The following is a 25175-nucleotide window of genomic DNA, read 5'->3' on the forward strand; positions in this document are numbered from 1 at the left end:
CAGGGAAAACAGAGAAGAAACCAAAGCTCAGAGGGTCTGGGTAACTTGCCAAAGCTACCCAGCTGGGAGCTGGCTGTGCTGGGAGGGGTGGATGAGGACTTGCTGCTGGAGCAGAGCGAAGGACCAGCTGTCTCTGTGTAGGACAGAGCAAATGAGGGAGGGCTGGGCCTGGGTGGGGTGGCCAGGAAGGGTAGATGTGGGTTTTAGGGGGCCCCAGGATAGAAAGCAGACAGACTTGGTAACAGGTCATGTCCTGGCCAACGGGTGGGTCTCTACCCTACACAGAATGTCAAGGCTGGAAGGGTACTGAGAGCCTAGCACTGGCTTTCAAGCCAAACTTGTTTTTGAAGCAGTAGACCTGCCTTTGGTCAGAATTTCCTAGGTGCTCAAGACCACATGGGGCACCTGGAGCTGCTCCAGGAGAAGCAGACCATGGGCCTAGAGCCCCTTCACTACTGCTTGCTGCGGCCCTAGAATATCTGGGGCTCCAGAGAACACACTGAGCTCATCCATGCCTCTCCCCACAGAGGGACAAACCAGTGCCAGAAGGGGGCAGCGACTTGCCAGAAGTCGCTCAGCAGGCACAGCCCCACTCCCGAGTCTGGCGCACTCTCGACTGCGCCACCCTGCCCGCCCTCTGAGGATGCCGCAAAGCCGTGGTCCCGGGAACGCCCGCCCAGGGGGCCATTCGCACACGCCTCCGGCGCAAAGCAGTGCAGCAAGCAGCCTCGGAAATCAACAAGGCAAAGTACTCACGTTGAAGAAATTGGTCTTGTTCCTCTCGCAGAAGAGCCCCTGTGCCGGCATGTGCTGCAGTTGTTGCCACGGGATACCGCTGCCTAGCAACACGTCGCGGGCCCACTGGAGGTTCTGGGGAAACAAGAAGTAGGTTGGAAGTGAGTGTGTGGGCAGCTCGCGGCGCCCACGGGGAAGGGAGGCAGTCCCCTCCTTCCTGGCTGCGTTGGCAGAGCGGGGATGAGCAGCGGCTCCTGCAGATACCGATCCCGCAGCTCCAGGGAGCTCTGGCTGCGGGCTTTGATCATCTGGCTGTGGGGTACATTTCCGGAACTGATTTCCTGCCTAGCACCGGCTGACTTAGGAGAGTGTGGCCTCAGATTGCCCAAGAAGGGCACAGATAGGGACCCCCACCTGGACTGGCCTTGAAAATATGCTATATGGACCTAGCGCCCTGCCTTCTGTCAGGAGGACCCCCACTGGCCCAAAGGGTCAGCCCTGACTTGTCAGGATGTTAGCAATACTCATCGCAGCTGGGAGACAGCCACCTTAGGCTTGGAAGAGCTAGTCTCTGTAGGATGCCAGGGGCCTAAGTGCTTGGGAGGGGAGGGGGGTTCTATCCACAGTGCTCAGGCCAGTGTTCCCTGGGCAACCGTGCCTCTTGGAATCCAGGCCCAGGGGCCTGGTAGGGTGGGAACAAAAGCCTGCTAGCCCAAGTGGGACCTGGGGGCAGCCTGAGAGGCTAGGTGTGGGCCTGGCTCCTTTGGCCTTCTCTGGGACCTTCTCACTGACTCAGAGAGCAGCCCTTCCCCACCAGCTGCCTGGTCTGTCACCTTCCCATCTCAGGTCTTTCCCAGGGAGGCTCCCACACCCGGACCATCTCACCACCCAGCACCTGGGACAGTGCTGCCTTAGAGGGGAGAAGCCAGCAGGGGGCAGAGTTAGTACTGGAACATGAACTGCCCAACATCAGCTCCTCTTTTCCACAGCGCCCATTCCCCCAGCCAATCAGTACTCCTTCTCCCCCCCCCCCCCCCCCCCCCCCCCCCCCGTCCAGGTCCCTTCCTTGTCTCTCTCACCCTTGGTGCCAGGCCTTTATCACCTTGTGTCCCAACTGCTTAATGCCTTTTCACGTCTCAGCCTGCAAACTGTCTCACCTGCTCCCACTGTACTTACTACTGGTCAGGCTGAACTTAAGAAATAGTCCCCCTAGTCACAACTTCTGGCAAAAGTGCAAGCCCCAGCTCCCTGGCTTGCTGGCTGAGGGCCCCTGCTGGCCTGCATCCGAGCTTCTGCACAGAGGGACATGCCCAAGGGGCTGCTATTGGAACTGAGGGCTGCTCTGCACCCAGCACCAGGCAGGACCCTGAAGCTATGAGGGGTGGGACACAGAAATGAGGGTCCCTCTGGGATGGAGACAGGTAAAGTTTCAGGCATGAATCTTCTGGATGACACACTCACGGCAGATGAAGCTAGCTCTTCTGTGGAAGCCCAAGGGAGAACATCATCTCCTGGGGGAAGCCTGGATGATTAAGCCTGGCAGTGACTCTAAGGCCATTTCCTACAGGGACACGGTTCTGAGAGTGGCTGAAGGCTGAGGCCCGGTAAAGTCAAGGCTGCCCTTGCCCGGCACGGCTGCAGCCCAGCCTGGTCTAAGCAGCTTTAATGTAGGGGTAGGGGATGGAGGGCCATGAGCAGCCCAGCATGTACGACAGCAGGGAAAACCCCAGCTGGACAAGAGGGCACATATTGTCCACAGCCCTCTACACAGCTGACCCCTCTAAACCTGCACTCAGGAGGCTTGCTTTTTCGCTCAGAGCCCTCCTTGAGCCCAGACACCTGCTCAGACACATCTGACATGCTGAGATCAGAAGCAGACTGAGACTCTTCCTCTCTCACAGACTCCAACCAAAACAGCAAGGCGAGCACAGAGAAGGAATCATACCAAAGGCCGTGTGGGGGCTGCTCTCGCAAAGACTCAGCGGCTGTCAGGGAGGCGCAGCCACAGCTACAGTCTCCTGAGACATTACTTCTCCAGGACTCTCAAGTCTTTCTAGCACCTCAGGGACTGATGCCATAGTCATTCATGGTGAATGATGAGGCTTCCTGAAGGCCAAGGCACCTCCTCTCTGCCCCTACATGGGTGAGGCAGAAACAGAGGAGAGGAGTTACCTAGGCAGCAACAGTCCCTGGTCCTCAGCCAGGGAGCACAGGGGCCACTCTGCCCTATACACAGGAAGAACAGCGAACTACTCAGGCCCAGCCTTCAACTTTTGAGCTCCAGTGCAACGAGGGATCAACTTGCAGTTCACACTCTGAAGTCCAGAGCAGCGTCCCGCAGTCTGGCTCAGAGACCCTGCCTCCCAGACCAGTCTATTTAGAAGCCTCTTAAGGCTGGTTACAAGCCTGACCAGTGCTTCTACCAGGGGAGGGAGGGTCGGCCATGGACAAACTGAGTGCAGAGCAGGGAAATAGGGTAGGTCAGGTGTGCTTCATTACAAGGAATGAGATCTAACTCAGATTAGTTCAAGCTGGTCAGGGCTCTTCAGGGCCCCGGGACACAGGATCCAAAGAGAAGCTAAAGCCTCAGACCTCCAGCAAGCAGAACAACCACTCAAGAAGCCCAGGAGAGATGCTCACAACCTCTATCAGTACTTAGCCATGATCCTTTGGTCTCAGTGCCATTTGGTTCAAAGTCTCTCCCAAGCAAGATGTGAGAGGCTGCCAGTCTAATCATCCATGAAGGGGAGGGACCTTCACAGAAAGTGACACAAGACAGAAGAACCGATATATACGCTTTGAATATGACAGGTGAGCCCACCTGACCACCTATGGTCCAGCCTAAGGAGGTCAGCGAGACTCCTAGGGGATATGCCAACTAAGCTATGACTGGCACACAGCTGTCACTGAACTGGGGTATCCCTAGAGCATGCATGAAAGCCCCCTCTGGGGCTCCTTTGGGACTTAAGGGAAGTATCCAGTTAGCAGCAGTTTGAGAGGGGTAGGAAAACAAGACTCAAAGAGGCATCTCCGAGGTGGCCATTACTTTCTTTTTCTTTCTTTCTCTCTTTCTTTCTTTCTTTCTTTCTTTCTTTCTTTCTTTCTTTCTTTCTCTCTCTCTCTCTCTCTCTCTCTCTCTTTCTTTCTTTCTTTCTTTCTTTTTAGGATTGGCCATTACTTTCATAAGAACAAGAAAATGTGCCTTCCGTGTGACTGGGGATATGTGAGAGAGAAGAGTGTCATGGCCAGAGTAGAGAGAGTGGGAGACTCTGCTTCCTGAGCCAGATGTCCGATTCTAGGCCCCAAGGCTGAGGGGCAGGAACACACATCCCTGTAGGGCTTCGGTTTCTGCCACAACCCTGCAGCTTCTCCCATAACACCTGCACCAAGACAGCCCTTCCCACAAGAACAGTCAGACAGAAGGTGGAGGACCACAGAGGGAGGAGACTGTGGGAGAGGTCCCAGCACTCTTAGAGACCTGAAAACCAGCCACTTGAGAAGAGTGCAGAAAGCACTGGCCTGCCAAACCCGATCAGGATTGTCAATTAGCCTCCTGCAGACTTGGCCCCCGCACACCAGCAGAGAGCAGGGCTCCTCAGCCGTCTCCCAGGCCCGCCAGAGAGATCCGATCGATGGCTATGGCACAAAGCGTCCAGACAGCTCATGGAAGACCTTAGCTAATTTATATCTGAGGCCCCAGATGGGAGCTGACAGGGACAAGGAAACCTGCCCAGAAAACTGAGAAGTGCCGGGGAGGTGAGGGGAGGGGTATGGGGAGCTGACCCACCATGGTGCACCTGTAATGCACAGTCTGCTCTGCAGCTTCACGATATGGGGAGGTGAGACACACACCACCACCTGCACTAAGCACAGCACATCACTCCTCATCCTACACTGTTGCCAGTTTACCAACAAAAAAACAGCCTCAGAGAGGTCTCGGCGGGGGTGGGGGGGGGGGGAGTCCTGAATCCCCCAAGCCAGGAAGCACCAAGCCAGGTTTGCATTCCTGCCCAGACCTGAAGGACTCCAAGGCTTGGGTTCTTATCCTGCACCCCCATCCCGGGGCGGGCAAGTCATTTTACAAATCTATGTGCAGCTCTCAGGCAGTCCTGTCTCAGGTCTTGAGCAACCTGTCACCATGCCACCAGCCTGGAGCCTCAGCTTACCGTCACCTCTGGGAATGGGAGAAACACAACCAGGCCACTTGCCAGTTAACGGCACCAATCCTTCCTGGGATCCATGGGCCCCTGAAGCTTAGTGCACAAACCCTCCTCTGACAGAGGGCAGAATGCACTAAATGCCCTAACAAGGGGCAGAAGGAGGGCAGAGTCCTGATGAGAGACAGGGAGAAGAATCCCAGGAAGCACGCGGCACCTTGATGTCCTGCACCAACTTCCTTTCGCCTGGACATTTCTATCCTGGCATAAGGCAGAGGGACCCTCCTGACTCCTCCGCTTGAAGGCCTCAGCTCCCTCAGACTGAAAGCCAGCTCCACACCTCAGTTCACTCACACACATGCAAGTTCATCTCCTTCCCTCCCCTCTCCCATCATGCGCAGCCCTGCAGCCATTCCTGCCTCTGCCCCCACTGTGGCCCTGCAGGTCTCTAGGCCTAGCATCATCTCACCCCATTCCCACCTGCCCCTCAATACTGTCCTCACAGCCTCATGGCTACCTTAATAGCCTCCCTGCCGACTGTGATGGCTTTGTGGTCTGCCCCCCTTTTGTCAGACCCACAAGGTGGCTCCACATGGGGCTAGACCAGTATGGGGTCCATGGAAGGGCTGTGACAAATATTTGGGAGGAGTGAAAGGAATGGGCAGTGTTCGGGTTTGCGGGACAGTTTGCAGGAAGGTGCCAGTAGTACGTGGTGGGGATGGAGGGCCCAGGACTGGAGGCAGGAGTGCTGGGGCAGAGCCCTCATCCTGGGCTCCCCACCCAAGGAAGCTGTTGGGAAAGGAACTGCTTGAGAGCTCATGTGTGGGCAGGCTGGAGCACAAAGGCCATCTTTTTTTTTTTTTTTAAGATTTTATTTATTCATGAGAGACAGAGACAGAGAGAGAGAGAGAGAGAGAGAGAGGCAGAGGCTCCATGCAGGGAGGCCGATGTGGGACTCGATCCTGGGTCTCCAGGATCACGCTCTGGGCTGAAGGCGGCGCTAAACCGCTGAGCCACCCAGGCTGCCCTCAAAGGCTATCTTTTAAGACATCTTTCCTATTCTTTCTTCCAAACAGTGATTCAGAAGCCCCATGTTTGCCTGGCAGTTCTCCACATGGGCATGCAGCAGTACACACTCAAGTTTTGTTGAAGGAATAAATGAATGACTGCTGGCAGTCTTGGAGTCCTATAACCACTTGGGGCCTCAGAGGCCCACTTGGGAGGATGGAGGTGGTAGTGACCATCAGGCCACTCTTAGGGTCAGCTGGAGAATGCGAGATAGCAGATGGGAAAGCACCTGTCTACAAATGCACCAAGGTCCTCACCTGCACCTCTGAGAGAATGCCCCTACCCATGCAGCCTGCTCCCCCGCCAAGCTGAGACAGCCCGTGTCTTCTTGGAGGACCCGGCCTTGCCCCTGAACTTGGCAGAGTGTGCCACTGCTCCTCCTCTACCCTTCCTGCACCGACCTGAAAAGCCAGGCCTGGGGCGTACCCCCTGACTGCTGGGTGGGTTTGACCAGCAAGAAGCACCAGCAGGAGAGCAGAGAGTAGGGCAAAGATGAGGCCGAGCATTTATCCCAAGTTCCCTCTGGTGCCAAGGGTCGGCCACCAAAGACCGAAAGTTCTGACAGGTAGCCTGATGCAGAGGTGCCCTGGGGCTAGTCAAGGACCCTGCATCACACCTACCCTGTGGGTTCCAGATGTCCACCCAGGCCACTGAAAATCCCTTTATTAAGGCTCTTTGGATAAGTGGTTGGATGGAGCCATCGAAGGCCTGACTGGCAAACCTCTCACTCTCCACACAGCAGCCCGAGGCGTTCATGTACAATCTTGTGGTAGCTTTAACCTCACTTAGAATGATGCGCCACAGCTCCTCCCTGCCTCCCCAGGTCCTCAGGAGCTCTGAATGTATCTTCCCCCCCTCTCCTCCCGGCCCAGCCAGTCACACAGGCTCCTGGCTGATTCTAGTCCTGCCAGGCCCATTCCTATCTCAAGGCACATACATGACCCATGCTGTCCACCCAGAAGCCTCTCTTGGTATCACCTTGGCTAGTTCCCTCACCTGCTTCAGGTCTTTGCTAAGAGAGGCCTTCCCAGACCTCCCTGCCTAAAGAACCACACTCCCCCCACTGCACACCCTTACCAGCTTTATCTTTCTTCTGGATGCATCACTAACCCCCGTTAGGTATGCTTCTATTCTCCCTCCCCTCTGTGTGCACTCAAGGGTGGGGGGGCTCTGCTGTGCAGACCAGTATATGCCAGCCCCTCAGGCAGGGCCTCGCATGTATCAATGCAGGTGACAGCTGCTGAATGAATGAACCCGTAGAGATGCATAGGCACAATGCTGGCGGGGGCAGGATGGGCAGTAGAGGATGACACTAATACAGGGGTTCGGCCGTACCATGGTCTGTGGGATGAGGAGGTGGTGGTAGTTTCTTCCACACGCAGTACAATTTGTAATGGCTGCTGCCAGTAGAGTACTCAACCCATTCAAACTGCTGGGATCCATAGCTCACCTCTTCCCAAAGACAGAACAAGGAAGGCAATGAGCCTTTGGGGGGGGCATTTGTTCCCCCTCTTCTGACCCCCAAAGGCACAGTGAAATCTTCAAACCATGTTGTAGATAGACTTTGAAATGTATAACTGAGATTCTGAAGTTGAGAGAAATCTGGAGTTTCATTTTGCAAACAAAGCCTGGTAAGAACCTGGCTTGCGAGGATCAGCAGCAGCCCAGGGCTTCTGCGTGGGGAGCCTGTGGCACAGCATCCTTTTGGGTATACAGAAAGAGAGCAGGGATTGAAGGAATGGGGGAACGCCCTGCTGTGTGGCCGGCACGCCCTCGTCATGCCTAGTCCTGCCGTCTGGCATGGAACGCACAGCTTACCACCTGCTCCTAGGACACTCACTCATGTGTATGCAGCAGGGTCTCCCAGGCTGCACCCTTGGGTGGCTCTGTCACACCTGCCCATCCTCATGGGTTCTCGTTTAACCTGACTCTGCAGGTTCTAGATGTGAGCTGATGGCACAGGCAGGTAGGGAACCACCCACAATGGGTAAGGAAGGGGCAGGGGCTCACAGCCCAGCTGGCCCGTCCCTTGCTCAAGCTCACACCAGAGCATAAGCGGACTCTGAAGTCAAAGTTCAGCAGCTTCTCTGGAGATCACAGGTGGCAGCAGCCCTGCTGGACTCACCTGGCAGGAGGCAGCTCTGTATCAAACAAGTTCTAAACAGACACTGGGGCCTGGGCTCATCCCGCACAGGTTCTGGGTCAGAGAAGTAGGTCTGACTGGGCTGGAGCAGCGAGGCCACTATCCAGCCATATGTCACACTGACAGGGCCTTGTCACCTACCATTAGGAGGATGTACTGCAAAAGAGTTTGGCCATGATGCTGTGCAGCTGCCTCCAGGAGTACACTGGGACAGGGACAGAGGCCAGCAGCTGGTCTAGAGCACTGTTCACGGCGAGTGGCCTCTGCTCCCATCAGAGCAGCATGCATGTGGGGCTTGCAAGACAGGCTGCTCTCATCATCAGTATGCATGTTTCCCAGCTGGTAAAGCACTATTAACTCACTTTTCCTCACAGTAAAACCTACAACCTACAATGAAGGTACCATTATCCCCGCTTGACAATTTAAGAAATCTATCCATAGGACTGAAACTGGAAGCCAGCTGTCTAGCTGGCCGAGCCTGAGTGAGGTGCTGGGAGCCGGCACTTGGGAGGGGTGGCTCAGGTTCCAGCATGCACACTGGCAAGAGGACAAGTGGTGGGAGAGGGACACATTCTAATCACAGGGTCTGGGGAAGGGCCAGGCCTATGATCAGAGCAGACTAATAGCCCCTTTTCCATCTCACGCCCCATAGGCTCCGGAGCAATCCTCACCTGAGTGTCACCTCTCAGTGATAACTTGGATGCTAATTGTGTCAGAGAGCTGTTCCAGGTCAGAGGGGAAAAGCCACACAACAAAAGGTGGGCTTCATCCCACAGCAGAGCCAGCAAGGCTCACACTTGCCCTGGAGGGTGGGAGGAAAACCTTTTGGTGAAGTGTAGGTTGAATAAAGGCCAAGCCTTGACGTAGGCAGTGCTAGAGCCAGATGAGCAGAGCCCCAGCCCATGGGCCAGAAGCTGGCCGTACGCCAAGCCCCAGGAAGGTGGCCTCTCCCAAAGAACAGGCCCTTCTCTTCTCCCCTCCTTCCTCACTTGGGATGCCATTCACCCCTGGCTCACTGCCTACCTCCTGCCACACTGACCAAGAGCAGCCCAATTACTAAGTGGCCACTGCACCCACAGGAGCTGGTATGCCAACCTTGCTTCTGCTAAACCTCCAGCCTCTCACACAAGTACTTTCAGTAAACATTTCCTCACTCTAGTCCAATGTAGCCAATCAGCAGCCGTGTGGCTTTATCAAGAAGCTGGGCATCCATCTACCTGGCCAGGTGAAGGGCCTGGGCTAGAGGCCTTGGTCCCCCCCACCTCGAGAGCAGAGACAGAGGAAACATTTGAGCCTCAGAAGGCCCAGGCCTGGCCACCTCCTCCCCAAGGGCTTCAAGACAAGCTGCTGTCCCCTCACAGCCTCAGTTTCCTGCTCCCCCTGCTGGGCAGCATGCTGGGTGAAACAACACTGAGGAGCTGGCCCAGGCCAAGTAGTCTCAGTGCAGCACTGGAGTCTGCTTCTTGACCTTTCTCTTAAGACACTGAGTAACCAAGGAGGACCATACCCCAAGAAGGGGAAGCAAAGAATGTGAAGAACATTTCCCAAGTTGAGACCCAGCAGTGAGCACAAAACAAAGTAAGTTTAGGAGAGGCAGTACTCCAAACAAGAGGCTCCCCAGAGGAAACTAGCTCTGGAAAGTACCACCAGTGTTCACAAACCCTGGCCTCTAAGCAGGGGGCACATAGCCCCGGTGCCCAACTCCCTTGCCCTAGCAGAACTGTCAGTAAGGCAGTGGCTGCTCATGCACCCCTGACCCCCAGGAGGAGAGGCCAAAATCTTTGATTCTAGCCATAGTAGGAGGTATGAAGTGGTATCTCAGTGTGATTTGAACTCACATTTTCCCAATGGAAAATGGTGTTAAGCACCTTTTCCTGTGCTTATTGGCCTTTTGTATATCTTCTTGAGAAATTTCTATTCAGATCCTTTGCCCACTTTTACATTAAGTTGTCTTTTAATTATTGGGTTGTAAGAGATTTTGTTATTTTTTAAATTTTTTTAAGATTATTTATTTACTTATTTATGATAGAGAGAGAGAGAGAGAGATAGGCAGAGACACAGGAGGAAGGAGAAGCAGGCTCCATGCCAGGAGCCCAATGTGGGACTCAATCCCGGGACCCCAGGATCGTGCCCTGGGCCAAAGGCAGGCGCCAAACCGCTGAGCCACCCAGGGATCCCGTAAGAGGTTTTTTAAAAATATATATTCTAAGGATTATTTTTTTTTTAAATTTATTTATGATAGTCACAGAGAGAGAGAGAGAGAGAGAGAGAGAGAGAGGCAGAGAGAGAAGCAGGCTCCATGCACCGGGAGCCTGATGTGGGATTCGATCCCGGGTCTGCAGGATCGCGCCCTGGGCCAAAGACAGGCGCTAAACCGCTGCGCCACCCAGGGATCCCTTAAAAATATATATTCTAAATACAAGTCCCTTACCACATATAAGCATACCTCAGAGATACTGTGGATTGTATTCGAGACTACCACAATAAGGTGAATACCAAAATAAAGTGAGCCAAATGAACTTTTTGGTTTCCCAGCGCATATAAAAGTTATGTTTATGCTATACTAAGTCTATTAAATGTGCAATAGCATCATGTCTAAAAAACAATGTATATACTTTTAATTTAAAAATACTTTATTGCAGGGCGCCTGGGTGGCTCAGTGGTTGAGCATCTGCCTTTGGATGAGGGCATGATCCTGGGGTCCTGGGATCAAATCCCGCATCAGGCTCCCCAGAGGGAGCCTGCTTCTCCCTCTCCCTATGTCTCTGCCTTTCTCTCTGTGTCTCTCGTGAATAAATAAAATCTTAACAAAATAAATAAATAAAACAAAAGACAGTATCTGCAAGGTACAATCAAATGAAATGCAGTAAAATGAGATGTGCCTGCCTGCGATTATAAATATTTCTCCCTTTCTGTGGACCATTTTTTCATTTCAATAATGTCTTCTGAAGCATGAGTTTTTAATTTTGATGGTGCCCTATTTATTATTATTATTTATTTATTATTTATCACCTGTGCTTTTGGGAGTCATAGCTGAGGAACCACTGCCTAGTCCAAGGTCATGAAGAGTGACATCTGTTTTCTTCTAAGAGTTTCACAGGTTTTAGCTCTGAAGTTGAACTGAGACATTTTGAGTTCATTTTTGTAGGTGGTATGAAGTAGGGGTCCAACTGCATTCTTTTGTACTATCCCAGCACCATCTGTTAAAAAGAAGGTCCTTTCCTTCACTGAAGTATCTTGGCACCCGTCAAAAATCAGCTGACCAGGGCAGCCCGGGTGGCTCAGCGGTTTAGCGCTGCCTTCAGCCCAGAACCTGATCCTGGAGAACCAGGATCAAGTCCCATGTCAGGCTCCCTGCATGGAGCCTGCTTCTCCCTCTGCCTGTGTCTCTGGCCTCTGCCTCTCTCTCTCTCTCTCTCTCTCTCTCTCTCTCTGTGTGTGTGTGTGTGTGTGTGTGTGCGTGTGTGTGTGTGTGTGTGTCTCTCTCATGAATAAATAAAAATAAAATCTTAAAAAAAAATCAGCTGACCATATAGATGTATGCTTTTGTTTCTGGGCTTCCAGTTCTATTCCATTATCCATACAGCTATCCCTAGGCTAAAACTACACTGTTTATTTTCAGTTGTGGTTCAAAACACATAAAATTTACCATCTTACCCATTTTTAATTGTATAGTTCAGTAGTGTTAAGTATATTCACATGGTTGTACAACTAGAACTTTTTTATTATAAAAACTGAAATTCTGTACTGATTAAATAACTCCCCATTCTTTCCCCCAGCCCCTGGCAACCACCATTCCACTTTCTGTCTCTCTGATTTTGACTACTTTAGATGCCTCATCTAAAGTGGAGTCATGGAGTGTTTGATTTTTTTTGTGTCTGGCTTATTTCACTGAGAGCATAGTGTCCTCAAGGTTCATCCACGTTATAACATGCCAGAATTTCCTTCCTTTTAAGGCTGAATAATATTCCACAGTTTTGATTACTGTATATTTGCAGTAAATTTTGAAATTGGGAAGTATGAGTTCTCCAAGTTTGTTCTTTTTCAAGACTGTTTGGCTCTAGGAACCATCTTATAACCCACTCTGTCCCAGACCCCTCAAAGCAAGAGATGCTGAAGCGCGGGGCTCAGTTTCCCAGCTGAGCCACAGGGAGTGGGTGGGGGGAATTAGGGATGGGGCGCCCATCCCTCAGCCTTCTTTCTGGCTCTCATTAGCGAATTTCAGAAGCCTCACATTGGAAGCTCCCAATGCCATGTAGTCTCTCTCCTGGGGTGCTCATGTGGACTCCAGGAGACAGGTTTTTCTGAGCATGGACTGACAGTCTGGGGCTCAAAGTCTTGCTGGAGACTGTAATCTTGGAGACTGTAAGTGATATAATAGCTAGACTTAGGGCCCTTATGGCCATCAGCATGTGTGATCTTCCCTAAGGATGCGGAGAGCATTAGGGAGCTCTGCTTCCTCAAGTGCCCTGGCCCTTGGTGTAGGCTAGCAGGAGGCCTGCCTTGGGAGGCCCAGGGGGTCAGCCTATGCACAGCAGGAGGGGGCCTTAGGCAGGCATCAGAGGTCCCTCAGGGAATGTTTGAGCCCTCAGAAGGCCTAATAGAGGGGGCTAGGAGCCACAGAAGATACTGAGGAAATGGGCTCTGGGGTCCTGATGAAAGGCCCAATGGGAAGGGCTCCAACCCCTCACCTCATTGTCACAATAATCCTGTGCGAGTACAAGAGAAGAATCCTCCCCACTCCAGAGCTGGTATGTGAACCTAGATGAACCCACATTCAGAGCCCACATTTCCTCTCCCTCCTCCAGAAATCCTGCTGCCAACAGCTAAAGCAAGTGATTCCCTGTGTCCTGAGGACAGTTTCTCTGTAGAGGCCTGGGGTGGGGAGGCCTCTGAACAGAACAGAGCTTCAGCTGGGGGCTGCTTAAAAGACCCAAAGGATCTGGAGTCAACCTGCAGAGCCCCTGGGGCCTCTCTGAAGGCAGGGATGATGGATGTTTCAACCAGTTGGCCACTGAGCCATGAGATGGCAACAGGAAAATGCCACTGCCAAGCCCACAGGCGGATTTCATGAAGAAATGTGCTGCTGTTAAATATACACAGTGGGAAGTATCTGTTACCAAACAGCTGTGTTTGGAAAGCAGTCGCTGCTTATCAGCTAATGGTTCCACATTAGTCACTGAAAGCACTGGTCATGTCCCCTAGATCTATACCCTGATCCCCCTGAAACCCAGGGCCTGGGCAGAACCACACCCAGCCCCCAAAACAACAGCATGCCCCAGACAGGGATGGCCTTGATTCAAGCTCTCAGTGCAGTAAGGTGCCAACAACATGCCATTCAAGCTGGGGTGACACCACCTGCTGCTCAGCAAAGGTCTCTAAGTCAAGTAAGCAAAAGAGCCAGTGGAGCCACCCGGGATACATCAAGGTCTAGGGTGTGGCAGCCTGGAGAGCTCCTGAGACATATCCGGCATCTACACACAACTGTCATGTAAGAGAGGAGGGGTCTCTCTCATAATCAAGACCAGCATTCCATTTCAGAAAGCCAAGGAACCCAACCTGGGAATGCAGCTAACAGAAAAGCCAGCAGAAACAGTGTAATGGCTGTGGGAAGGTTTTCCAGGAAGGAAGCCAAGGCAGCCTCTGTCCCCATGACCAGGGAAGGCTGGATCAGCTGGGGGGCACCCACCCCTCAGACCATTAGAGGGTAAACAATAAGACCTGGGGACAGTCACAGAAATACCAAAACAGCAAACTGAGCATGGATGACCTAATGGTGGGGGGGGGGGGGAGCAGTGGAGCAACTGGGCCAGGTTGATGCTAGCTACCTGAGCTGATGCCAGGCTGTCACCCCCCAGTGTGTGGCCCTGAGCCAGGTATCAGATGTGCAGTAGAGAGAGAACAGCCACAGTGTGAGGAAGGTTTTGAGCTCAGCACAGGAAGCTCCAAGTCCTACTAAGAGCTGACCACAGCTGGAAGGGGCTACACAGCTGCTTCGTGGGGCATGAGAAAAGGGGATGCCCAAGTAGGGAGAGGAGATCCAGATGATGGATGTTCCCTTCCAACCAGTACTCACGGAAGCTCCTGCACTGGGTTCCACTGCTCTCAAAAGAGGGAAGAAGAAAAGTTCCCAAAGCAGCGCGGGAGCATGGTCAGGGGCAGGGGCAATGTTGGCTGAGTCCCCAGAGACTGCTGCAGAGGGGAGTTTTCTTAAAACCCAGGTCTGCGGGATCCCTGGGTGGCGCAGTGGTTTGGCGCCTGCCTTTGGCCCAGGGCACGATCCTGGAGACCCGGGATCGAATCCCACATCGGGCTCCCGGTGCATGGAGCCTGCTTCTCCCTCTGCCTGTGTCTCTGCCTCTCTCTCTCTCTCTGTGACTATCATGAATAAATAAATAAAATCTTTAAAAAAAAAAAAAAAAAAAAAACCCAGGTCTGCCTGGGTCCAGAAGGCCCAGGGCACCAGAGGTAAGGTCCACTGCAAAACTGAGCAGTGAGGGTACCAGGCTCAGGCGGTTCAGTGGCAGCCAGAGGAGCCAGATGCCCTGAAGCAGAGACAAAGCCCAGAACCAGACCCCTCCTTCTCGAGGCCTGCTGACACCAGCTTCCTCTGTTCTGCTCCAACAGAAATCAACCAAGCCACATGAGTGTGTTGGGCAATCACAACTGTGACAGGGCACCTACCTGAGCCTAGTACCCAAACAGAATTTTGTCAAGTAACAACTTCCAGCCATGTAACCAGCACCAAGCCAGGCTCCATCTCTCCAGCCAACTGCCCTTCCTGGTTTTTCAGAGGTCCCACAGAGGCTGGTGAGGAGGGGCAAGGGGCCAGTGGGGGGTCTCTGGGAGAAAAAAGTTTCTGAGCCAGACAAAACCAGAGACCACAGCCAGACTCCAAAGGCTGCCCCTGGGTAACCCCACCACCCTGGCCCTCTCTGGCCTTGGCCCACACCAGTTTGGCTTACCCAGCACTGCAACATGCCCAGGCAATTTGCCTGATCTGGGCTCTCTCCCTGTCGTCCAACCTGCCCGCTGACTCCCATTCTGCCCAAGGCTACCCTACAGGTCTCAGCTTAATGGGTGCCTTCATGGTGCTGCAGCAGCACCCCTACCTACTCCTGTGCGTACCCCATTATCTTCTTTGTAGCATGTGTCAAAATGGGATTAGCTTAATTTGCTTGTTTGCATGTAGCTTAGAATGTAGCTCCATGGGGGCAGGCACCATGACCAGGAGCACTTTCTCCAGTGCCCCCAGGTGCGTGAGGAGGGAGTAGAAGAGCACACATGCCACACTCCCTGCACAGATGCGACATGCCAGTAGAAGCAGTCCGGCTGGGAAGCCCCTGAGAGCTCTTAAGCCTGGGGCACAGCTGTTAAGAATTGCTACATCATCTGCTTTCCAAAAAGAGCTGGAGGAGGCTGTCAGCACCCAACCCCCATGTAACAGAGGTTGTAAAGATGGCAGCTGCACGGAGGGGCAAGCCCAGGGGCAGGATGATGGTGAGAAGGCCTCTCTGCAAGATGTGTCTGGAGGGGACTGAGCCTGTAGCAAGGCCCTGGGACAGGGGGGGAGGGGGGCGCCTCTATAAGGCATTTGGGGGATGTGTCTGCAAAGCCGTACTAAGGACAGGTAAACAGTAGCAGGGAGGGAGCCTGTCAGTGGAGTAAGAATCACTCCACCAGCCCTCACAGACAAGAGCTGTTGAGAGAGCAGGTCCTCATCCTTCAGCCCACGGCCAGTACCTGAGCCTCAGATCCTGCTTCAGGAGCAGCCCCCATACCAGCTCCTCCCTTGGTCCCTTGCTCTGATCCATGGTCCCCATCAACTCTCACCTGGAAAGCTGGACCACAATTTTATGAACCCGCCCCCCCCCGCCACACCTCTCCTACCCTAACCCTTCCATGCACCACTACCCAAGACCCTGAGCAACTGCCAGCTGGGTTTATTCTGTCCACCAGCACTCAGACACTCATGGGCCCTGGCAGCTCACTCACCCGGTGGGTCTTGCTGTAGGTGTAGAGGAAGGCCAGTCGGTAGAGGCTCTTATAGTGCTGGGGGAAGCGGCTGAGGCACAGGCGGAAGGAGGCGATGCACTGCTCTGTAAGGAATTGGCGCTGCTCCTCTGCCCCGGCCGGCAGCCCCTGGGGAAAGGCTGCTGGCTCCGCGGGGGGATCAGCTCTCTTCCTCCCGTCCCACAGGGCAGGTGCAGATGCTGGCGTTTTGACAGCAATGCACGCAGAGGTTGGGGGGTCTGCAGCAGGCTTCTGGCTGCCTTGCTCTGTGACCCGGAAGCCTTCTGTGCTCTCCAAGGACTCCTCAGTTTTTCCTATGAGTGAAAAGAAAAGGAAAGTCACCTCAGTAGTGGTCCACCACCAGCAAAAGAGGTGTCTTAGTGAGGTGACAGGCATAGCTAGGTCTGTGACCTTGGTAGACAGGTGCTGAGCTCAACAGACCCAGCAGCAGGAGGCATGCCCCTGCTGGCTGAGGCCTCTACAACCTCCCAGTCTCCTCCCCTGTGAAACAGGATGTCCCAGCTGGCACAAAGCAGAGGGGCCACGAGGCTGCAGATAGTGGGGGTTGCAAGCGGGGCTCTGGGGCCCCCTCTGGATGGCAGCATAAGATTGTCCTGCCTCCCAGGCCTGTGCAGGTGCACGGGGAGGCAATCCACAGAGGGAGGGTATGGCCACCACCACCATGGAATAAAACAGCCAGGAAAGGACACAAAGGACTGCTCCTGATCTACCACTTAGCACCTCAGCCCGTAGCCTACCTAACATCCTTCTCCAAGGCTGCTGCTGCCACTGTGCATGAACCAAGAGCTCACACATAGGAGAGCCCAAGCTGGGTTGCAGGGGCTACAGATGACTGGACCAGGAAGGAGGGATGGAAGGAAGAGGGTGGAGGGAAGCCTCAAGGGTAAGGTAGCCTCTTGGGCACCCAGGAGTTTGGCAAGGCCTGCATGGAGGAGGCCAGAGAAGCAGTCCAGCACCAACTCTGAAGCCTGTCTGCCATGGTGAGCTGAGCCCCTTCCTGCCCCCACCCTAATGACCCTTTCCCAACTGCAGTGGCAGCTGGGAGAATGCTGGAGCCTGCTGTGGCAGGGCAGAGGGGCTGAGGACTAAAGTCTCAAGTTCCCCAAAGCAAAATCATGCAGGCATCAAGTGCACATTAAGCTCTTCCAGCCAAGGAAAGAATCTGAGCAAGACAGAGCCAAGCTGCTCAGCACAGCACTCGAGGCCACCTCCCACCAGTCCTGCCATTCCTCCTAGCTCCCCTCCTGCCCTCACACCTTGAGACCAACCACTGGGAACACCTCATTCTTCATTCCTACCTCTTCATTGCTGCTCCTTCTGGACACAGTCTGCACTCTCTCCCTTGCCTCCCCCACTCACTCTCATTCTTCAGGACTCCACTCAGTGTCGCCTCAGTGTTATCTCCTCCTGCAGGCCTCCCTGGCCCCAAGGTGTGGTTTGCAGAGAGTCTTGTGTGCCCACGTCTCTGATATCACCCATACCACTGAACTTATGCAAAGATGCCTCCCCCCCACCCACACCATTGCCCAGAGCCTCACACTGTCTAGGTTGAAGCTGACTGAATGACTGAAAAACAGGTCACATCTGATCTTGACACCATGCTCCCCTGAAAGGAGAGCACAGGCATCCACTCAGAGCTCAGTGACAGCAACCAGGAGTCTGCTCAGGGCTGGTGTCTTACAAGGGTCACTAACGCCTTACTCACAAATGTACCTGATTTCTAGTGTTTGATTCAAGAGACACATTTCAAACGTGACTCAACAAATACAACCTGGACAACTCTGGGCCCAGTGCTGTGCTAGGCACACGAGAGGCAGGGAAACAGGATGCAGATGCAGGCCTCCCAGTGCTTCAGGCTAAGTGTGTGCTCACATACAAAGATAACACGGGAACATGTTTCTTATGGAAAGTAAGCAGAGTATCAAGAATTAATCCAAAGAGAGCTCAGATGTGTCTGAAGACGCAGAGAGAGAGAGAGAGAGAGAGAGAGAGAACAGTGATGCCAGAATGAGTGAAAAGCCTACTGAAAAGGCCCAGGAGACATGGGCAACACGCCTCACCCACAGCATACACTATCATGGCTGAATGAGCTTCACAGGTCACATCAGTGGAAGGAAGGGGGTCAGAAGCGCCAACAAGCCCACACAGCACTTTCCAGCCAGGAGGCCCAATCCTAACCCTGGCAGTGTGAAAGTGAGAAGACTTCCTCCTACAGATGAAAAGCAAGCGAAGCAAATGCTCTCACCACCCTGTTGCTTGCTGCTGGCAATGAGAACTGGCTTATGTGAGGTGCTCAGGTAGGGTCATCTACTTGATCAAAAAGGGGCAGGTGTACCATGGGATGGTGGTCTCTGCCTGGTAGCTGCATCAGCATCCCCAGCCCACATCATGCCCTGGGCCCACGTGGCAGGGAGGGCCTGGGCCCAGGCCAGGCACCCGTGGCCACGGTCTAGACCACATAGGCTATTGACAAACTCTGCTGCCCTTGGAGTGATATAACAGAGCACTTTGTATTTAGGTGGTGAAATTTGGGCAGCTTTTCCTCTATTTAAAAAATAAACCTTTACTGTTACTACATTCACGCTATACATTTTTTTTTTTTTTGAAATTCTGACCCTTAAGAAGGTGAGCTTCAACTAGCTCTAACAGCCACCTGTGGAGAAACCTTCTTCCTGGAAGCACCTTGTCACAAACCACAATGGAGAAGTAAAGAGGGGAGGGGAGTTCTCAGGAGCCAGTGCCCATTGGACATCATAGGAGGGAGGGCACCTGGACGTCAGGCAGGGCGTGGCTCCCAGAGCCATTCTTGCTTCCCTTTGGCACCCAGGGCCTGGCACAGACTTGGATTTCATTACGCCCTGCTGCTCAACAATGCCCATGAAATTTGTGAGTGATCCCTATGACACTGACCATGACAGAAGCAGCACACTGGTGACAGGGCCACCCAAGAAGGTACACCTGAAAAGGGCTGGGGTGTGGAGCACACTTAGGGGCACACACCCAGCCCTGGCCCAGAACCATATCCTGGCTTTTTTCAGGGAGCCGAAAGCTGCTGGGAGCCTAGAGGAGCATGAGTCAGAGACTGCCACTGACCAGAGCCAGGCCTGGAGGAGCATACTACTCGCTATGCAGTCTGCCTAGCGAGGGCTCAGAACACATGCTCTGCTACACCTACTCTCCTGACAGGAAGCTCACCAACTTCACTGTAGTTACGAGGAAAAGCTGGGCTTAGAATGAAGAGATGCATCCACAGAAGCAGGATGCTTCCCTTCAAGTCCACCAGCTATTGGAGTGACTCTGGTTCTACTTAAATTTTCTTTACCAGTGGCAAGCCCCCACAATGTCTGCTTAAACCACTGACTCTGAATGGAAGGAGGGAAGGGGTGGGATGCCCCTCATGTGTCTGGAAAGCCCAGCTTGGGGCAGACCACAGCTGACACTCTCTTAGCTCAGCACCCCAGCCTACATCCCCCACTTCCCCAAGCATGGTAAAGAGAGGCCCATGATGACACAACGATACCCACAACAGTCCACTGCTTGATAGGCCACGGAGCAGAGATGACAGGCCTCACCTGTCCAATAGCTAAAATAATCTTATTTGTAAGACTGGACATGAACAAAAATTGCTGTATTAGAGTGTTGGGACTACAGGTTACTTTTTCCTTCCCCTTCCAAACTTCCTACAGTATGTTTATGTCAGTTGTAGATACCCAGTTTATGCTATCTCATAACCCAACATCGTTTTGGGATAGCATAAAAAGTGCCTAGTGAGAAAGTGTGGCACTAGCCTCACCTTCCCTGACCCTAATAAGGGCACCTTTGCCAACCTACATAGCATGCAGCCTCACCAGCTGCTAAGGCCAGCTATGGGAGGCTGGCGAGGAGCAGAGAGTTGGGACAGGCCATTCCCAGCATGAAGGGCTCTGGCCACATCTACACGTGAGTCCCTGAACTTCAACTCTCCCTGTGTGGGAGAACTTGTGTGGACACATCCTAGGGGAGGTCTTCACCAACCCCAGCTGCTCCTTCTAGCCCACTTAGAGAGGGAGCATGGGGCAGAGATTAAGGGTGCAGACTAACGCTAGGCAAATTCCTGACCCTCTCTGAATCTTAGGTTCCTCATCTATAATGTGGGAAGAGACACAGGGCTGTTTCCTAGGGTAGTTAGGAAGACAAAAGGAGTTCAAACAGTGCCTGGTACAGGGTCACTGAGCATGGTCTGAGTTGTTGTTATTGTTTGGCAAGCCCTGGCCAGGGTGGGAAAGCTCTCAAAACCCTTAGCTGGCCATCCAGCTACAGCCTGAGTGGTACCGTGGACACACAGCCTGCCAGTGCTCTCCTGCGAGCTGGGTGTGGGGCTCTGCCCACCGGTTTCTTTCTTTCTTTTTTTTAAAGAAGAAGCCTTTAATTAATTAATTAATTAATTATTTATTTTTAGATTTTATTTATTTATTCATGAGAGACATAGGCAGAGGGAGAAGCAGGCTCCTCACAGGGAGCCCGATATAGGACTCAATCCCCGAACTGGGATCACGCCCTGAGCCAAAGGCAGACACTCAACCACTGAGCTACCCAGGAGTCCCTGCCCACTGCCTTCCACAAAGGGGGGCCTTGAAGGCCCCAGGAGATCTGGGCATGCTCCAGAGTTAGATCAGGGCCCCCTGCCCCAAAAAGGGGGGGCACTTTTTCCTAAAGGCCTAATGCGATTCAGACTTTTAAAAAGAAAACACATTGGTGACATTTAGGATCCAAAGATTTTTTTAATAACTATATAGCAAGAAAAAAAAAATATGGGCACTCACGTCATGGACGTGGCTTTCCCACACTGGGCTGTGGGGATCATAACAACAACAAGTGTCAGTGAGTGCAGACTGCACTCCAGGCACTGTGCGAGCACCTTTCTGAGCCACCCCGTTTCATCCTCACAATCCCCGGAGTGGGCCATCGGATGGCTCCCACCCTACAGGGAGCACAGAGGGCGAGAGAGGTGTGTAACTTGCCCAACTGAGGTCCCAGAGCAGCAGGTAGAGGTGCAAGGACAGGAGCCAGGCCAGCCCTGGGCTGCTCAGGAGCCCATGTTCTTCAGACTGCCCAGACTGCCACGGGTCACCAAAGCAGTTCTAACGCACCAACCTAGATCTTCATACCTCTTTCCTCTGTGGCCCCCTGAAGGTCTTTACCAGTTGATCCTGCTTGGGAATTGGGAACAGGCAGCTTCTTCTCCACGTAGAGCTTTCGGGAGCCCTCCAATGAGCTGGCGGGCTCATTAAAGAAGTCCTGTGTCGAGCTGGAGTCTGAGAGCGCCACGGCCGTGCTGTCCTGGCTGCGCTCTGAGGGGAAAAGGAGGGAGAGAGAGTAGCAGCATGAATCTACACCAGCTCCAACATGGAGGGGCCTCCCCAGGTGAGTGTCCTGGTGACTGCCCTGCAGAGGAGATGGCTTGAGCACAGCCATTGTGATCCTGCTGAGCCTGACCAGTCCCGGAGGCCACTGAGCCACTCACCAAAGGCACCAATCTCCAAGGTCAACTTTGTATGGTTTTCCCAAATGGTAGTGTTCTGCTAAATGGTTAACAACTGGCTCTCAGGGTAAGAGGGAAGCCCACGTTTGTAGTATTTATGGATTTCTGTGGTGTAAATACTCCCGCCACGCCAATTTCAGGCTACCAGCCAACATGATGTTGCTGAATGTGGAGCTAGAAAAAGATGCACAATAGTACACTATTCTATAGTGTTTCTATCACATAGACACAATAGCATCAACAACTGAAGCAGGTAAGCATCCTGCAGACATTTTTATCCAGTTGTTATAGGCCAAGTGCTGTTCTAGAGGGAAAGCGGAGATCCCTGGGAGATGTAGATACTGGGAAGCTTGCTACCCACATGTTAGCTCCTCTCCTCAGACCTCCACGGGTGCTCATGAGAAAGATCAGGGGCAACGCAGGAAGAGGGACTGAAGGAAACCCTTCTGGTGGTGAAGGCCTGAAGAGGAGGCATGTTTGAAGCTATAGGAAAGGCAGGAAATGCGGGGACCTTTTGGCCCTAAGGAACAAAAGCCTTAAGCCAGCTGGGGAGAGAGCCTGAATCTTGTTGCCTCCCAGGTACAGGTGAAGACCCACTGCAGCCTGTGGGAGGGGCTAGAAACCATTCAGGGCCCTGACACTTGCAGTCTCCTGCCCCTCACCCTCGGGGAAGAAAAGCCCCACTCCTGAGATGCAGGGGCACATCTGGCTAAGTCTGAGGCTGGACAGAGAAAACAGACAACCAGCCTTGCTCTTACCCCAGGCCAGCAAGCACGAGTAACACGCAAAGCAGTCTACCACAGGAAAGGGGGCAAGAACATGCAGAGAAACCCTCCCTGAGGTGTACACAAAAGGCCTAAGGCTGAAGGTGGGAATGGAACACTGAGAAAATGTTTCGGCAGGGGCTCCTGGGTGGCTCAGTGGTTGAGTGTCTACATTTGGCTCAGGTTGTGATCCTGGGGTCCTAGGATTGAGTCCTGCATCAGGCTCCCCCCAGGGAGCCTGCTTCTCCCTCTGCCTATGTCTCTGCCTCTCTCTGTCTCTCGTGAATAAATAAATAAAATCTTTAAAAAAAAAAAAAAAGAAAAGAGAAGAAAATATTCTGGCAAATCAGTCCTGCTATAAGCGTAAGAAGGTAAGATCATAGGAACTGGAAGCCAGTGATGCACTGAAGGTAACCATGGCAACAACAAAACCCAACCCCACCTCAACTTCTTACTAGCCTAACTCCCCCTCCTAACAGCCTAGAAACAGGAGAAAGAAGCCCATTCTAGGCATAAAAAGGACTTATTTTAGTTTCTTCTGTCCTATACATAATATCTGATATTCAATATAAAAATGAGGCACACACTCACACAAAGAACATCGGGAAGAGAGAAAATAATCAACAGAACTAGACTCAGAGATGACCTAGATGTTGGACCTACCTGATGGGAAAAATTTTAAATAAGTAAGATTAGAGGCACCTGGCTGGCTCAGTTGCAAGAGCATGTGACTTGATTTTGGGGTTGTGGGTTCAAACCCCACATTGGGTGTAGAGATTACTAAAATAAATACACTAAGATTAATGCAATTTATAAATGTGATTAGTATGCTAAAGGCTCTAGTAGAAAAGGTAGACACATGCATGAACAGAGGGGGAATCTGGGAAGTGAGATGGAACTATGAAATAAAAGACACAATAGCAGACACAAAGAATGCCTTTGTCAAGTTTCTCAGCATACTTGACACAGTGGAGGGAGAAATAACCAAAACTTGAAGATAAGTCAGTAGAAATCATCCAAACAGAGAGAAGGAGAATGGGGGGAAAATCAGACAGTGTACCCAAGAGCACCCAAATGATCCAACATACTAATTAGAATCCCAGAGGGAAATGAGATGGACACACATCCATAATGACTGAAAATTTTCCAAAAATAATGAAAAAAACATCAAATCGCTAAGAATTTGTGAACATCAAGCAGGGCAAAGACTCCTCCATTCATATTTAAAACCAAGCAGGGCAAAGACTCCTGCAGGGCAGAGAACATCAAGCAGGGCAAAGACTCCTCCACACATATTTAAAAAACAAACAAAACATCAACAATAAACCACACTCAGAGGTCTCATATTCAAACTGCTGAAAACCAAAGACAGAGAGCTAATCTCAAAAGCAGAGAAAGGCACATGATATATAGAGGAACAAAGTTAAGAATTACAGCATATTTCTCACCAGAAACCATGCAAGTCAGATAACATCTTTAAAATGCTGAAAGATGGGACACCTGGGTGGCTCAATGGTTGAGTGTCTGCCTTTGGCTCAGGGCGTGATCTTGGAGTCCCAGGATCGAGTCCCACTTGTGGCTTCCTGCATGGAGCCTGCTTCTCCCTCTGCCTATGTCTTTGCCTCTCTCTCTGTATCTCTCATGAATAAATAAATAAATATTTTAAAAATAAAATAAGATGCTGAAAGAAAGGAAGAAAGTCAACCCAGGCATGCCTGGCTGGCTCAGTCAGAAAAGCATGCAACTCCTAATCTCAGGCTTGCGAGTTTGAGCCCAACATAGGGTGTAAAGATGACTTAAATTAAAAAAAAAAAAAAAAAAAAGGAAAAGAAAAGAAAAAAAAAAGTCAACCTCAAATTCTGTCTCTCTCAAAAATGCAGCAGAAAGGATCCCTGGGTGGCGCAGCGGTTTGGCGCCTGATTTTGGCCCAGGGCGCGATCCTGGAGACCCGGGATCGAATCCCACATCGGGCTCCCGGTGCATGGAGCCTGCTTCTCCCTCTGCCTGTGTCTCTGCCTCTCTCTCTCTCTCTCTCTCTCTCTCTCTGTGAGACTGTCATAAATAAATAAAAATTTAAAAAAAAAATGCAGCAGAAATAAAAGACTTTTTCAGACAAACAAAAGCTAAGAGGATTCCTTACCATGAATCTGAGTTACAAGGAATGTTAAAGTTTTTTTTTTTTTTTAAAGATTTTATTTATTCATGAGAGACACAGAGAGAAAGGCAGAAACATAGGTAAAGGGAGAAGCAGGCTCCCTGCGGGGCCCCTGAGGAGGGATTCAATCCCAGGACCCCGGGATCATGACTTGAGCCAAAGGCAGATGCCCAACCACTAAGTCACCCAGGTGCCCCCTCCCCTTAAAGACTTTTATTTATTTGTTTGTTTGTTTGTTTATTTATTTGAGAGAGAGAGCACGCACACACAAGCAGGAGGGGAGAGGCAGAGGGAGAAGGAAAAGCAGACTTCCCACTGAGCAGGGGGTCCAATGCAAGGCTCGATCCCAAGAACTGAGGAGATCATAACCTGAGCCAAAGGCAGACACTTAGCCACCCAGGCGCCTGAAAAAAAGTTCTTCAGGTAGAATGAAATGAAATCAGACAGAAACTTAGATCTACATAAAGAAATGAAGTTCTTCAGAAATCATTAAATAATAGAAAAGACATTCTTTTTCCTCATGTGTAATTCCTCTAAAGTATTCTTGTGTATTGCCTAAAGCAAAGCTAGTAGCAGCCTATTGTGAGTTTATAGTTTG

At 52.0% G+C, this 25175-nt stretch overlaps 1 protein-coding gene and 1 long non-coding RNA gene across 11 annotated transcripts in view; one reads left to right on the forward strand and one right to left on the reverse strand.

The window, feature by feature from the left end:
• Positions 1 to 25175, reverse strand: part of CABIN1 (calcineurin binding protein 1) — a 152173-nt gene that overhangs the window by 45670 nt on the left and 81328 nt on the right. For 5 of the 6 annotated variants that reach the window (XM_077874520.1, XM_077874521.1, XM_077874523.1 and 2 more), the window contains 3 exons: positions 21285 to 21467; positions 16099 to 16430; positions 757 to 870 (listed from right to left, as the gene is read on the reverse strand). In XM_077874520.1, the coding sequence (XP_077730646.1) occupies positions 757 to 870; positions 16099 to 16430; positions 21285 to 21467 (629 nt within the window). The remainder of the gene's footprint in view (positions 1 to 756; positions 871 to 16098; positions 16431 to 21284; positions 21468 to 25175) is intronic. The other variant, XM_077874524.1, reaches the window with a different exon arrangement.
• LOC144299151 (uncharacterized) lies at positions 857 to 7698 on the forward strand. 5 transcript variants are annotated; one of them, XR_013365928.1, is made up of 3 exons: positions 857 to 896; positions 2637 to 3546; positions 5969 to 7698. It is a non-coding gene; the product is annotated as an uncharacterized LOC144299151 (long non-coding RNA). The 5 variants fall into 5 exon arrangements; XR_013365927.1 differs by lacking the exon at positions 857 to 896 and adding an exon at positions 903 to 1054; XR_013365924.1 differs by lacking the exon at positions 857 to 896 and adding an exon at positions 1070 to 1675.

Source organism: Canis aureus, chromosome 27 (genome assembly GCF_053574225.1).
Source record: "Canis aureus isolate CA01 chromosome 27, VMU_Caureus_v.1.0, whole genome shotgun sequence".
Lineage (NCBI taxonomy): Eukaryota > Metazoa > Chordata > Mammalia > Carnivora > Canidae > Canis > Canis aureus.